Source organism: Patiria miniata, unplaced genomic scaffold (assembly GCF_015706575.1).
Source record: "Patiria miniata isolate m_02_andy unplaced genomic scaffold, ASM1570657v1 HiC_scaffold_18, whole genome shotgun sequence".
Lineage (NCBI taxonomy): Eukaryota > Metazoa > Echinodermata > Asteroidea > Valvatida > Asterinidae > Patiria > Patiria miniata.
In genome coordinates, this window is record NW_024037056.1 from 16,197,743 (window position 1) to 16,211,120 (window position 13,378).

Here is a 13,378-nt window from a genome sequence, read left to right on the forward strand (position 1 = left end):
TTGAATGAGGGGGGGGGGTGGTAATTATGAAGAAAAAAACCACCCCGCACTCACCCCTCACCCCTACTCCTAAACCTCGCTTTTTTATAGCCAGTGAAAAAAATGTTGTTTTTTAAAGTATTTTTAACCTTTTATAAAACAAAAACGATTTCTTTTTCTGACACTGTTTGGTCATGCTGATCGAAATATTTTAAGTGAAATGTTGTCATTTTGCACACCAGTCCGTTTCACCATGGTTGCACAAAGGTCAGCAGAAAATCTAAATAAATACACAGGAAACAGAGTGCTCGGTTCGACCATGGATTTTATTCATGCGGTGTACCCCTTTAATTAAAATTAAGGTCACATCAGGTGCCGTTGCACTGTATATGAATTTCAAATTGAAGTAGTCAGGTCACCAGAGAACATGATATTAGACTGGTTCCTGAGATTAAGAATGCTCTTTCGTGTAATTTGTATACGCTCAAACTAGGTTTCCGACGAAGGGGAATTACCGTGCTGAGGCAATGCACGAAAAAGTTAGCGCAGATCCGGCACGTCGAGCTAGGAAAAACTTCTTCAGTAAATCAGGAGATGTAAGCCAAATTCGGTGATGAATTTTCATTTATAGAAAGTCATTGATAGAAGACAAGTTTCTGAAAGTTACTATCGACTGATCTTCGAAATTAATGTCAAAAGTAACAGATTTTATAGTTTCACATTTGTCATGCTTGTTTCCTCATGTTCCTCGCTATAAGCTTTCGAGTCAACTCGTACCTTGGGCGACTCGTACCTTGGACAACTCGTACCTTGGACAACTCGTACCTTGGACATCTCGTACCTTGGATAACTCGTACCTTGGACAACTCGTACCTTCAATTAAGACGACTCGTACCATCAGAATAAAAAGTAGAGTACACTGTACGTGCGTGACTTAGTGTGTGGTTCCTTGATTCCGAAACGATATGATTCTTTTCAAGTCAAAGTTAATTTCTATCTCACAGAACCACATTCAAGATCTAATGGCTTTGCCAGGCAGCATGATTTTCCGCATTGGACCTGGCGGGCCGGCCTCCGAGGGCGCGAGCAGCGGTCGGTCGTGCGCGGTACCGATGCCGGTGACTCGGAAGCGGCCGGCCTGCGAGCTGCGCGGCGCGCGCGGCAGTGCCATTCTGTTTTTAATGGATAAGTTAAGATAGATTGAATTTTACAGTGGAGAAACTTCAGATGCGGATTTGGTGTGGTTTAATTATGCAATACAGCCTAACCACCGTAACATCCTGTTTCCAGAGCGAGCTTTATTAAACTCTATTAAAACCAACCGACAAAATATTAGAAAGCAAATTTAAACATTTAATTTGTCTAAATAAAGTAATTTCTGCGTTTTCTTGTGAAGTCTAATAACCAAAGTATACAAGATCAGTCAGTACTTTTAAATGATTCAGTCCTTTCCTAGCTATAAGTCTGAAAGTCTAAAATGTAAAAAAAAATTTCACAGTTGGTTTATTCATCAACTGGTTTATTCGAAACATTTACAAATTGGGGGCGGGGGTTTGGCCAGATGTTTCGTCATAGTCCGACTTGTTGAAATGAAATGATGAACAGCAGACAAGCAATCGTCTCTTGAGCAGCGCAATGGTTCATCAGAAACCCGCAAGATCATCTGAAAAAAAAAATTAGCGGTTAGCACATAGTTTTGGGATGAAAATATATCGATTCCGTAATACATGTATTTGCAATTTTTTAAGTAGGCCTAATTAGGAAATTAGTATTTCCTAACAAAATTGGAAATATTTGTCAGTCCAAGATTCACGTCTTATCATTTTTGCGGGAAAAAAAAAAGTAGTTCAGGCGATTATAGGGATCAATAATAGGAAAAATGTTGCAACCTGACGCCACTTTTTTCTTCATATATATATATATATCATCTCAATGATGGTCATTCATTGCAAAAATGATGGTAAGACGTGAATCTTGGATAAAAACATCAGTTCCATAATATTTTCACGTAGCCTAAGTCTCTAAACGTAACGGCAGACTGCATCAATGTCACCGTGCACAGACGTCCATATTGACCGGTCAGCGCGGCGCAAGAACCGTGTCACTTTGCAGGGATGCCGCGTGGGCCTGTGCATGCCGCGCACACAGTAAGCTGCCGCGGCCGGCTTCGCGCTAAATAAATTCCTCTTTTTGGGGGGAAAGAGAGCCCATACCAAAAAGAGATTCACCTTTTTTTTAATAAGCAGTCCACTTTCAATGAGTTACGGTCCACTTTATTCAGCCTCGGATCATTATCCTGATTGACGGTACGACTTGACTTACGCGTGATGGTACGAGTCGTCTTAACTGAAGGTACGACTTGCCGAAGGTACGAGTTATCCAAGGTACGACTCGGTATAATGACGTCGAGTTGAAGGTACGAGTTGTCCAAGGTACGAGTTGCCCAAGGTACGAGATGACCTGTTACCTGTTCCTCCACCAATATCCATTGCAATTTTGCATTGGTGTGACCACAGACTGACGTGATGAGTTATCTGGAGGCTAGGCCAATTCAGACTAGAATGAGAGACTTATAAGACGTTGGTGGCAGCAAACATACCGGTCCTTTTCAATTGTTTACGTCATATTTATGGCAAAGCGCGCATGCTCATGAATATGACGTAGACAATGGAAAAAGGACCGGTGTTGGAAAAAATTCCATACTCGATCGCCACTTTTTCAATTAATTTTCAAGAGCCAAAAGTTGCATCCTTTATCATTGGTTATTCCCTCCACTTTCCCTCCTCTACTCTCACCCTCTCCTTTCCTTTATTTCTATTTATTAATCAGTCGCTTACTTCATCGAGATTCGAACCTCGGACTCTTGCTTGAAACACGGGACTCTTAACCGCTAGGCCGCGCACGATCGCTGTTGCAATAATCAATCTTTGGACGTATTTGAAGTAGCCATTAAAATAAACTAAATATTCATGAGAAAATAAATATTCATAAAAAGTATTGCACTATCATTGGCCGGCTCATGCGACGTCATGGTTGTCGATGTCATGCGTATAACGTACCGCTGTCTTTCAGCCACTTCAATCAGTTTCGACCGGCTGCTTCAACTTAGTTCTGCACGACGTGTGCATCCAAAATGTGCTCTAAAAACACATTTTGCCTAATTTGTTTTCGCATTTACACAGCTTCCTGGATTCCTCTTGGGTGAAATCACAAGGTGAGGTGAAAATTGATGTGTTTGGTGGCAGTTAAAGTGGCGATCGAGTATGGAAATTTTCCCTAATTATAGGATGTCCGTTTTCGAATAATTTAGTATTCGATTACTCGAAACTGCATTTGACCGAATATTCGGATATCTTGGTGTTACAACTGTTCACTAAGCACTAAAGCAGCTAAGCATGCCAAGTTACTTTCAATATGTAACAGTTACAGATAAAATATTTTCCTGGTGAATTTGCTCACCGAGTGAGTCTGGCAGGTCTTTTTTTCCATTAAGCTACAAGTACAACTCTCTCTGATTGGTGAAATCCCAATTTGCATTAGGTCTGATTCCCATCTCCAGAATAGTCACAACAGTGATGTAATCACGATACCAGACAGCAAGCCACGATAATCAGGATAATAAAGCATTTATTCATAACAGCAGCAGTCCATCTAGCCCCATAAATGTGGCCTATTTACTGGACTGCCTCCGTAAACATAGGCCACACGTCCACATGTACAAAAATCGTGTCGACTTTGCCAAATTTTGATTTTCACATTAAGGCTTAGTTTGTAGGATTTTTTTGCTTTAGAAGCATACTCACCCACTTTATAGGCTAATCAGAAAGTGCTGCCTTTTTCAGATGTATATTTTTCGTGAAATTTCCAGATTCATTTTTACACGTTTGCGTATCAAAATTTCAACATGAAATTTCACAAAAATTAGACATCTGAAAAAGGCAGCACTTTCTGACTAGCCTATAAAGTGGGTGAGTATGCTTCTAAAGCAAAACAATCCTACAAACTAAGCCTTAATGTGAAAATCAAAATTTGGCAAAGTCGACACGATTTTTGTACATGTGGACGTGTGGCCTATGTTTACGGAGGCAGTCCAGTAAATAGGCCACATTTATGGGGCTACAGTCCATCATGTCCATGGTTGATTGATTTATATTATTGAAATTGTTATTTTATCCTTCACAGAAAGCCAGGCGATTGTAAGCTGAAAACATGGCTGGTCCTCAATCTGGTTTCGACAATCTTCTAGGGTCAGCGTCACCATCATCTGGACCTGTTCCCCTCCATCACATGGATTATGCGTACATCGGACTTTGCAGGAATGTCAAGGAGCTGGAGAAGATCTTGAAAGCTCTCAGGTTTGTCCTCAGTGTCTGGTCTTGTTGTAGTCCATCTGAAGTCCTCACTTATCAATCACAAGTCCCCATAGGTCATGAGTCCATCACAAGTGTATCACAAGTCCTCACAAGTTCATCACAAGTTCATCACAAGTGAGGCTGTCGTGAGTCCATCACAAGTATCACAAGTCCTCACTAGTCATCACAAGTCCTCACTAGTCATCACAAGTCCCCACAAGTCATCACATGTCATCACAAGTCCTCACAAGTCCTCAAGTCAAATGACATCCCAAGTCACCACAAGTCATCATGTGTTGTCCTAAGTCCTCAGAAGTCTATCACAAGCCCTCAGAAGTCTATCACAAGCCATCTTAAATGTATCTTAAGTCCAAATTCTTCACACATTTCTTTGTTTTTCTAGATCGGGCGCGGATGGCTACTATCCGGATTTGATTAAGTGTTGTGAGCAGAGAATTGCAACTCTGGATCCAAAAAGGTAAGACTAGGCCTATGTCTATTGTCCGAGGAAGGTAAAGCGGTCAGTCCCATTACTTTGAATGAGGCTTGATGTACTTGAATTTTGAAACTTAGGTACAAAGATTGTGCCATTGGTTCTTGCACAGTGGAGGATTTTGTAGGATTGAGGAAGATAGAGCAAGGCACTATTACTTTACATGGCGCTTGATGCACTTGAAACTTGGTAGGTACGAAGAGTGTGCCATTGGGTTCCTGCAAAGTGGAGGATTTTGTAGGATTGAGGAAAGTAGAGCCAATCCACTATTACTTTACATGGGGCTTGATGCTCCTTGAAACTTGGTAGGTACAAAGAGTGTGCCATTGGGTTCCTGCACAGTTGGGGATTTTGTTGGATTGAGGAAGGTCTAAAGAGCCCAGCCACTATTACTTTACATGGGGCTTGATGCCTTGAAACTTGGTAGATACAAAGAGTGTGCCATTGGGTTACTGCACAGTGGAGGATTTTGTAGGATTGAGGAAAGTAGAGCCCAGCCACTATTACTTACATGGGGCTTGATGCATCTTGAAACTTGGTGGGTACAAAGAGTGTGCCATTGGGTTCCTGCACAGTGGAGGATTTTGTAGGATTGACATTGCTTTGTCTGTAATATCTGCTACTGAAATGAGTCCCACGTTCAGAGCTCACTGGTTATAGACCTAATGTATGGCAGCCATCTTAGAGGGCATCTTTTGTGATTTTAATTCAGTAACAGTGACTGTGCAAAAAGGTTCACTTATGCATGTCCCATTTCTGTGGTCTGTTTCGCCTTTTGTTCACAGCAAGGCGTTGCGGAAGGACAAACCCCCAGCCTCAAAAGGCGACTTGGGCAAGGAAGAATGGCAGCAAATCAACTCCGATATCAAGGTATCCCGAGACAAATTTCCTCATTCTAACATGAATTGTTTTGATATTAACCCTAACCCTCCCAGACGCAACACCGTGCAGCAGGTGTACAAGTCTGTGGGATCTTGCTGCATTGAGCCATCAACACCAGTGCATAAACGGCCAATTCTGAGACAATGAGAGCTAGTCCCATTGAACAATGCCACAGTTGTATCCTACTGCACTTGATGACCATAGACTCTGAGGCAGTTTGGCGTGGAGATTTTTTTGACTGTATGAATCTCAGGCTGCATCCGAATCAACTGTCTAGAGCTAGGTCTAGGTCTGTGCCCATTGAAATATGCGGGACGCGCTGACAATAGACGTAGCCGTAGCTCTGGAAGCCCGTTTCGGACACGGCCTCACATTTATTTGGATCTTTGTTTTAACTTTTTTCAAGTATCGCGCAAGGTATGGTATTGTGAGGTGTGTGTTGTGGTGTGTGTTATATCGTGTCACAGACATATTTTTTTCACACCTATCAATGTGACGAATATCAATTTGTGCTGGTTTCAGAGGACCACCCTAGTAACTGACAGACTGACTGACAGACTCCCCGTCACTTGACATACTTCATGGGAAAGCAAGTGCGAAGCGAAATTCATGTCGTCAACAATGGAGGACGCGCTACAAACTTATTGTTGATGTCACGAATTACGCTTCGCTTTCGCGTGAAGTACGAACCGGGCTTATGACTGGTGGAGTGAGCTGGGCAGTGCTATTGTATAGGATTACCTGTGACACCAATGAATTGGCTAATTTGGCTTATTGTGAGAACCAGTTGCATGAAAAGACTTGCAGTGCATAGCCATCCTGAATCGCTTGAAGAGAAGTTTGTGTAATCTGAGATCTGCTTTACTAGGCTTGGCCTTTTTTTATCATCTTGCTCCTGGGATTTTCGCTACTCTTCTGATCGTAAGTTTCTTCTCGTTAATCTCAGGACTGGACAACTGAGATGGGCAAGGAGTCTGCCTCAAGCTCAGTGCGGAGCAACGACGACAAAACGCTGCCGCCGATTCGGCAACCGGCCACCGTGGATACCAGCGGAAAGAAGAAAAAAGTGAGTTTTGATTTTATTTTAGTCAGCAGTTATGTTTATTTCAGCAGTTGTAATATATCATGCAAGTCTTAAATGTGAGGCATTCTTGCAAAATGAGATGGAACTGGCCACAGGTCGTAGTGGAAAAAAATGAAAAATAAAAACCGACTGGGATGTTTTTCTATTCTTCTATTTTCAGATTCATTGGTAATTGTAATTTTTGATACAGCGTACGTCTACTGTTTTAAAGGAAAAGTATGTTAATTGTGGGATGTCACTCTGTTTCTCTAGTGTCGTGAATGTTATTGTTTTGTAAGTAAAAGGCCCCTTTATAGGTGAGAGGCACACACAAGTGACACAACACTGCCTGACTAACACGGCTGCCCACCCATTTCTTTGCTAATCCCTGTTGTTAGTTATGACTCATTCCATTTTGGTTAGGTACGCTGAAAATCAAGTAAGATTTGAGGCTTTGCGTGGTGGAGATACTAAATAATGAAAGGTTTGCGGAAACACCATGTGCGAATAATTTCTCAACTAAGAGAATGGTTCTGAAAAGAACCAGAGGTATAAACTCGACGTTCCGGTCAGTATGCTCTGACCGTCTTCAGGAGAGTGCCTAAACTCTAAGAAGAAAATTGTCCTTACTAACTGCCTGTACATGTACATGTATGCAAAATGCCAGCATGCCGGGGGATCGAGAAGTTTTACCTGCAGTATTTTTTTCCATAAAAGGACGAAGACAAAGTCTGGGCGAAGCCGTCCAAGGAGCGAATCAAATCCTCCGATTACCGATCCTGGGATAAATTTGATGCCGAAAAGGCGGCGGAAGAAGCGGACCTGAAGAAACACGGCAAGAAAGACAGCAAGCAATTGAAGAAGTCATCTGCGGCACTATCCAGCATCATTAACACCGATGGTCAGTGTTCATTTGCATAAATCTGCATATTGGTCAACATCAATTTACATAAATTTGCATATTGGGATGATTTTTGTTCTTCATGTTCATAAAGATTGCGATTCTTCATATAAGATGTAAAGGGGTAAAAATGAGTATTTATGAAGTACATTTTTAGAGAGGAATTCAGTTTACTGTTCTGATCGTCCTTTAATTTTTTAGAAATTTGGCTTAGTATTCCCAACCCTATCACCCGTTACATTTCTATTTATGTACTCAGGCATGACTGATAAAGAACGGGAGCTTGTGGCCAACAAGGAAAAGGACAAAGGCAACGAGGTACACACGGTGTTGGGATTTGTTTTTAAGCCTTTAGCACTTTGACGGTTTAATTGTATTACATTGCATTTACTCCTCCGTGAATCCATAAAACGATAGAGTGCAGGGAAGGTTCAGGGAAATATTGCGAGTGAAGACTATTTTCCATATCGAGGTAAGAAACGCGGAGAGCAATGCACAGAGCAATGCAAACAAGACCTAAACTGCAACGCAGACATGTGGAAACATTTCATCTGTAAATGTCACCGACAACCGCAGACAGATGCAAACTATCTCGCAGTCGATTGCCGACGATTCCGCGTACTGTCTGCAGAATCTGCATTCGCTTAGCGTTGATATGGTAACTAGGCTTAACAGATAACACATTGTTGCTATGCATTTCGAGCGTGCCGCAAGTCTTCACACAACTTCCATCAGGTAAATTTAAAAAAAACTAAAAATTGTAAAAATGTTTGCTATGGCAGCAGAAATGGATACCGTGGACGTCAGTCGTAATGCAATGAAGACGTCCTCCAACCTGGGCCGAATTCACGGCGCTGCTAAGCACACGATTGAAAGCTAACAGAGCCTCCGTCTATTTCATGGAGACTGTAAGCATAAGCACAGCAAAAGGCACGCTTACTTCAGAGGAAAAATTTGCTTAACTTAGTGACGTAACAATAGAAATCTCCATGCACGCGCGAGCGTTAGCACGTCCACGCCGTGAAATAGTGCTAAGGGTTAGCAAATTTTTCTGCTTTGCTTAGCACACCTTTTCTGCTAACTGTTAAGCAGCGCCTTGAAATTGGGCCCAGGGCTAAGGCCACACCCATCATTTTATTTCAGCTTAATTTTTCAAGATGAAGTTATTTTCAACTTAGTAAGCTGATAAAAATGAGTTCCTTGTCCACAAGTTAATGATAATGAAAATAACTTGCAGAAAGTCGTTCAACAATTTGGCCTGCTTTACCAGCCTGAAGCTGCCCTTCCTACTGACCCCTGACCTCTGACCTCAACCCATCGTCTTCTGTGCTTGATATTACTTTTACAGGCTTTCAAAGCTGGAGATTATGAAGAGGCCGTGCAGTATTACAGCCGAAGCATCTCTGTTATACCGTCGGCACCGGCCTACAACAACCGCTCTCTTGCAAGTAAGATTTAATAGACCATCTTCATTTAAACAATTCTGAAATATGCCAAGTTTTAAGAAATGCACGTTTTGTTTGAAAATTCCCTAGATTAAATATGATGTAATTATGCTGCAGTTTTTTCATAGATGTTTTACTAAAATAGTGTTTTAATGAAATGTGTATTAAATATGATGAGATTGAAAAAATAAAAATAGTTACGACATTTTCCATTTCTTACTCTGTGGTTTGAAGGAATCAAGTTGTGTCAGTTCATCGCAGCTGTAGAAGACTGCACTAAGGTTTTGGAGCTGGAGCCTGAGAACATCAAAGGTTTGTTTTCTTTGTCCTATAAATTCAGTTAGTTTGTCCTGATTAGGGTTTGCGACTCATGATCAGAGAGTCGGGGGTTCGAATCCAGCTGCTGGTCATATGTTGTGTCCTTGGGCAAGCCACTTCACCTCCACCTGCCTCTCTCCACCCAGAAGTATAAACGGGTACCGGCATTAGCTGGGGAGTAACCAGGGATGGATTAGCATCCCATCCAGGGGGATTAGAAATATTCTCAGTCGTTTCGTGTCAAGGAAGCTGGAGATAAACACAGGCCCGATGGGCTTATTAGCTCATGATAGACTTGACTTGAAATCATTTAAAACTGTTTTTGATATTCTTTTGTCTTAGCTTTACTCAGACGTGGTACCGCCTTAAAGTCGTTGAGACAGTTCACTGCTGCGAAAACTGACTTGGAAGCTGTCTTGAATGCTGAGTCAAACAACAAACAAGCTCTGGTAGGTGTCTGCATTGTTTTTACGTAATATGCAACATTTGCAAACATAAAAAAACAGAACTACCAAGGTACCTTCCTTGACTGTAAGTGAATAACAGTCTCAAGCATCCTGTGAAATCATGGCACCAGGGCCGAAGTTCACGGCCCTGCTTAACAGTTAGCAGAAAAAAACTAAGCATAGCAGAAAAATTTGCTAACCTTAAGCACTATTTCACGGCTTGCATGTGCTAACGGTCGCGCGTGCATGGAGATTTCTATTGTTACGTTACTAAGTTAGGCACAATTTTCCTCTGAAGTAAGCGTGCCTTTTGCTGTGCTTATGCTTACGGTCTCCATGAAATAGACGGAGGCTCTGTTAGCAGCAAATCGTGTGGCCCAATATTAACACAAAAGATAAAGTTATTCAAAATGCGAAAACTTTTCTGTGTCTGTAAAAGTGAGAATTTTTTGTTTTGTTTTTGTGTTGCAGGATCTTTTGGCAGATATTATGTTAAAAGAAACGGTGGAGCAGAATTCGCCGAAACCGTACAAGGAACGTGATGTCGAAATGGAACCAACACATGTGGGGCAGGCCGCACCGCCGGGGCGACGGATGATCATTCAAGAGGTCGAAGACGAGAGCGACAGCGAAGAGGAGGATGCTGGGAAGGGTCAGGGGTCACTCGTCAACGGAAGGGGAGCACCAAATTCTGACGAGGGCGCTGTGAATGGCGCAACCAAAGCGAGCGCCATGGCAACTGAAAACCAAGATGGTGGCCAAGGTGCGGTTTCTGCAGAGACCTCTCTTCCATCCAGCAACGGAATCCCCGTACAAGACGGGCCAGTTGCTGCGGCAACCCCGCCGGTGTCCAATCCGATCCCGGCGCTGCCCCTGCCTGATGATGTCATCGCACTGAAGGATTCTGGGAATGAGCTGTTCAAGGCAGGGCAGTACGGCAACGCCATGGAGAAATATTCTTTAGCCATCAAAAAGATCCTTCCAGGTAGGAATACTTCCCAACTTGCTCAGCCATTTTGTGCCATCATGTAATTTCCAGTCAGTACTGTTCAGTGGTAGCCAGACCTTTAGTTGTGCCACGCTTAATAAGTTGCTCGTCTGTCCTTTTCAACAGATTAAAATTTGGAGTTTCAATATGTATGTTTCAGTTTTGGTGTCTGCAACCCTCTGATAAAAAAGTCTTTTCTTTTCGGTTAATTTTACACTGCTAATGCTCAAAGAGATCCGCTTGAATTATTTGGGGCCATCAATAATTCAAAAGTTGTGAAGTACTGAATCGATAACTAAACGTTGATGGATTTTATTTTTGGTCAGTGTCTCATTCATAAGGAATTATTTTTGCCTTGTTGATTTTTTTTAGTTATTTATTAAAAAAACAATTCTTTAGGGCTTTTTCACTGATCCACGTGACCCGGCCTACATCCAGGTACTGGAAAGTCAGCGTCGCCATTGTAGTAGGCAAAAAACCTTCAAAGCTGTGATTGCCATCCATGGCAGAAACTGAGAAAAACTGGAAGCCAATTTCAAGTGCTGCGTTAGCACGATTTTGACAACCGTACACTGCACAGGTAGTGACCATTTGGCCATTTGGTAAAGAAATTCGCAATTGTTTTACGTGAAAATAATCCATACTGTCTAGCTGACAACGCATGACGTGTTTGCTAACCAAACGCTTGCCTACTGCAATGTCGGCTGATAAACCGGATGGTCACGTGGTTCTTGGACGTCACCTATTTCGGTGGTGAAGCTGGAAAACAGAAACTTTAACGTCAATCAATTTTAACTCCAACAGATAAGGAGTCTTTCACCGCCGCCCTCGCCTCCCTCTACAACAACCGCTCTGCCTGCAACTCCAAGACGGGCCACTTGAAGGAGACTATAGAAGACTGCGATGCGGCGTTGGAGATTCAGCCCTACAGCGCGAAGGCTTTGGTGCGTCGAGGAGCTGCTTACGATGCTCTGGAAAAGTAAATAATACATTTTGTTTATTATTTTGCGAATGTTAGGACACCCCCAGAAAAGTACTTTTGCCTCGAGTTACCCAACTCACCCTAATTTTACAGCTCTCAAAACTGTTTTTTTTTTAATCATTTTGTGAATTTTTTTAAAATCCTCTTCCCCCAAATATGCTCCCAAAATGCTCACAATCTCTTTGCCATTACCCTAAAGCCCGGTTCATGCTTCATGCGAAAGCGAATGCAAAGCGAATTTGACGTCATGAAACATTCGCTGCGAAATTCGCCCGAGTTGAAGTATGTTTACGAATTCGCAGCGCGAATACTTGCCATGACGTCACAAATTCACTTTCGCGCCGAGTATAGATCGGGCTCTAGGTAGTTTGGCCTTGAGACTTTTGGCCCGATGCATTTGGTTCACTGGGTAGGTTCTCCACTTAGTCAAGTGTTACATGCTGCTACGTTTGGCGGGGTTCTGGCAAACATACCCTGGAGGGTTAGGGTCAAGAGGAAATAAATGTGTTCGTGATTGATTGATTGATTGATTGTTTGTTTTTGATAGGTATCGTCACGCCTACGTTGACTACCAAACTGCCATGAAGGTGGACGCTGCGAACCAATTGGCACAGAGTGGAGCAGCAAGGTAATCCAATATTACTTTAAAGGGAAAATACAACATTTGCAAACATCAAAAAATAAAACTACCAAATCATTTTGAAATACCTTGCTGGACTGTTAGTGAATGACAGTGTAAAGCATCCTGTAAAATCATGGCACCTGGTATACTGTCATTTTCAAGAAAAGTGGTATTTTTGTATCAATTTCCAACGCTGATCGGCCGATCAGCGTTAGAAACAACTGGCTTTTTTTCAAATACTGGCCCCAATTGACCATCGCACTTGTTTGCAATCGATTACAAACCTATGAACGGGTACGAGCCAGCTAGACTGGTTCCCTGACCTTACAATTCCCCAATGTATGTAAACTGCTCTGTTTCTTCTTTTATGGAGTCAGGGAACCAGACTACAGGAAAATGATTGTTTTTCTTGGTTTTTATAGCATTTTCGAACCCAAAACCTCAAAAAAGTCAGTGTAACTAAATTTGCTATATATTTCCAATCCCCCAATTCCATCCATTTCTGAAACTTACAGTAAAAGCAAATGATGTATATTCCCTTTAAATGCTTTGCACAATTTATTGAAATAAAAAATCTTCTCAAAATGCATGATCTTGTTCTGCACCCCAATGTTTTTTCACCTCCCACACGCAACATTGACCAATCAAATTAGATCATGTGCTCATTAATATGCATTAATTGTAAATATTAATGAATTGTAAATAATGTGTAAAAAAGTGTCTCGAAATGCATTATATTGTTCTGGATACCTTAGTTTTTTTTTGCCTCCCAAGTGGAATATCCTAGGCATTTTTGAAACTTCCTAGGCATTTTTGCTAGGATGCAACCTCAATCCTGCAAAATCCTCCAACTGCCTCCATGTAAAAATTGCATACACCCTCAATCCTGCAAAATGCTCCGTTATTT

At 41.9% G+C, this 13,378-nt stretch overlaps 1 protein-coding gene across 2 annotated transcripts in view; it reads left to right on the forward strand.

Moving 5' to 3' along the window:
• The first annotated feature begins 444 nt into the window (after window positions 1-444).
• LOC119724880 (sperm-associated antigen 1-like) overlaps window positions 445-13,378 on the forward strand; it is a 29,276-nt gene continuing 16,342 nt past the window's right edge. The window contains exons 1-13 of one of the 2 annotated variants that reach the window (XM_038196173.1): window positions 445-589; window positions 4,162-4,334; window positions 4,735-4,809; window positions 5,610-5,694; window positions 6,653-6,772; window positions 7,487-7,670; window positions 7,930-7,988; window positions 9,019-9,118; window positions 9,350-9,427; window positions 9,776-9,882; window positions 10,351-10,864; window positions 11,672-11,846; window positions 12,397-12,477. In XM_038196173.1, coding sequence (XP_038052101.1) covers window positions 4,189-4,334; window positions 4,735-4,809; window positions 5,610-5,694; window positions 6,653-6,772; window positions 7,487-7,670; window positions 7,930-7,988; window positions 9,019-9,118; window positions 9,350-9,427; window positions 9,776-9,882; window positions 10,351-10,864; window positions 11,672-11,846; window positions 12,397-12,477 — 1,724 coding nt within the window. In that variant the 5' untranslated portion in view covers window positions 445-589; window positions 4,162-4,188. The remainder of the gene's footprint in view (window positions 590-4,161; window positions 4,335-4,734; window positions 4,810-5,609; window positions 5,695-6,652; window positions 6,773-7,486; window positions 7,671-7,929; window positions 7,989-9,018; window positions 9,119-9,349; window positions 9,428-9,775; window positions 9,883-10,350; window positions 10,865-11,671; window positions 11,847-12,396; window positions 12,478-13,378) is intronic. The other variant, XM_038196172.1, reaches the window with a different exon arrangement.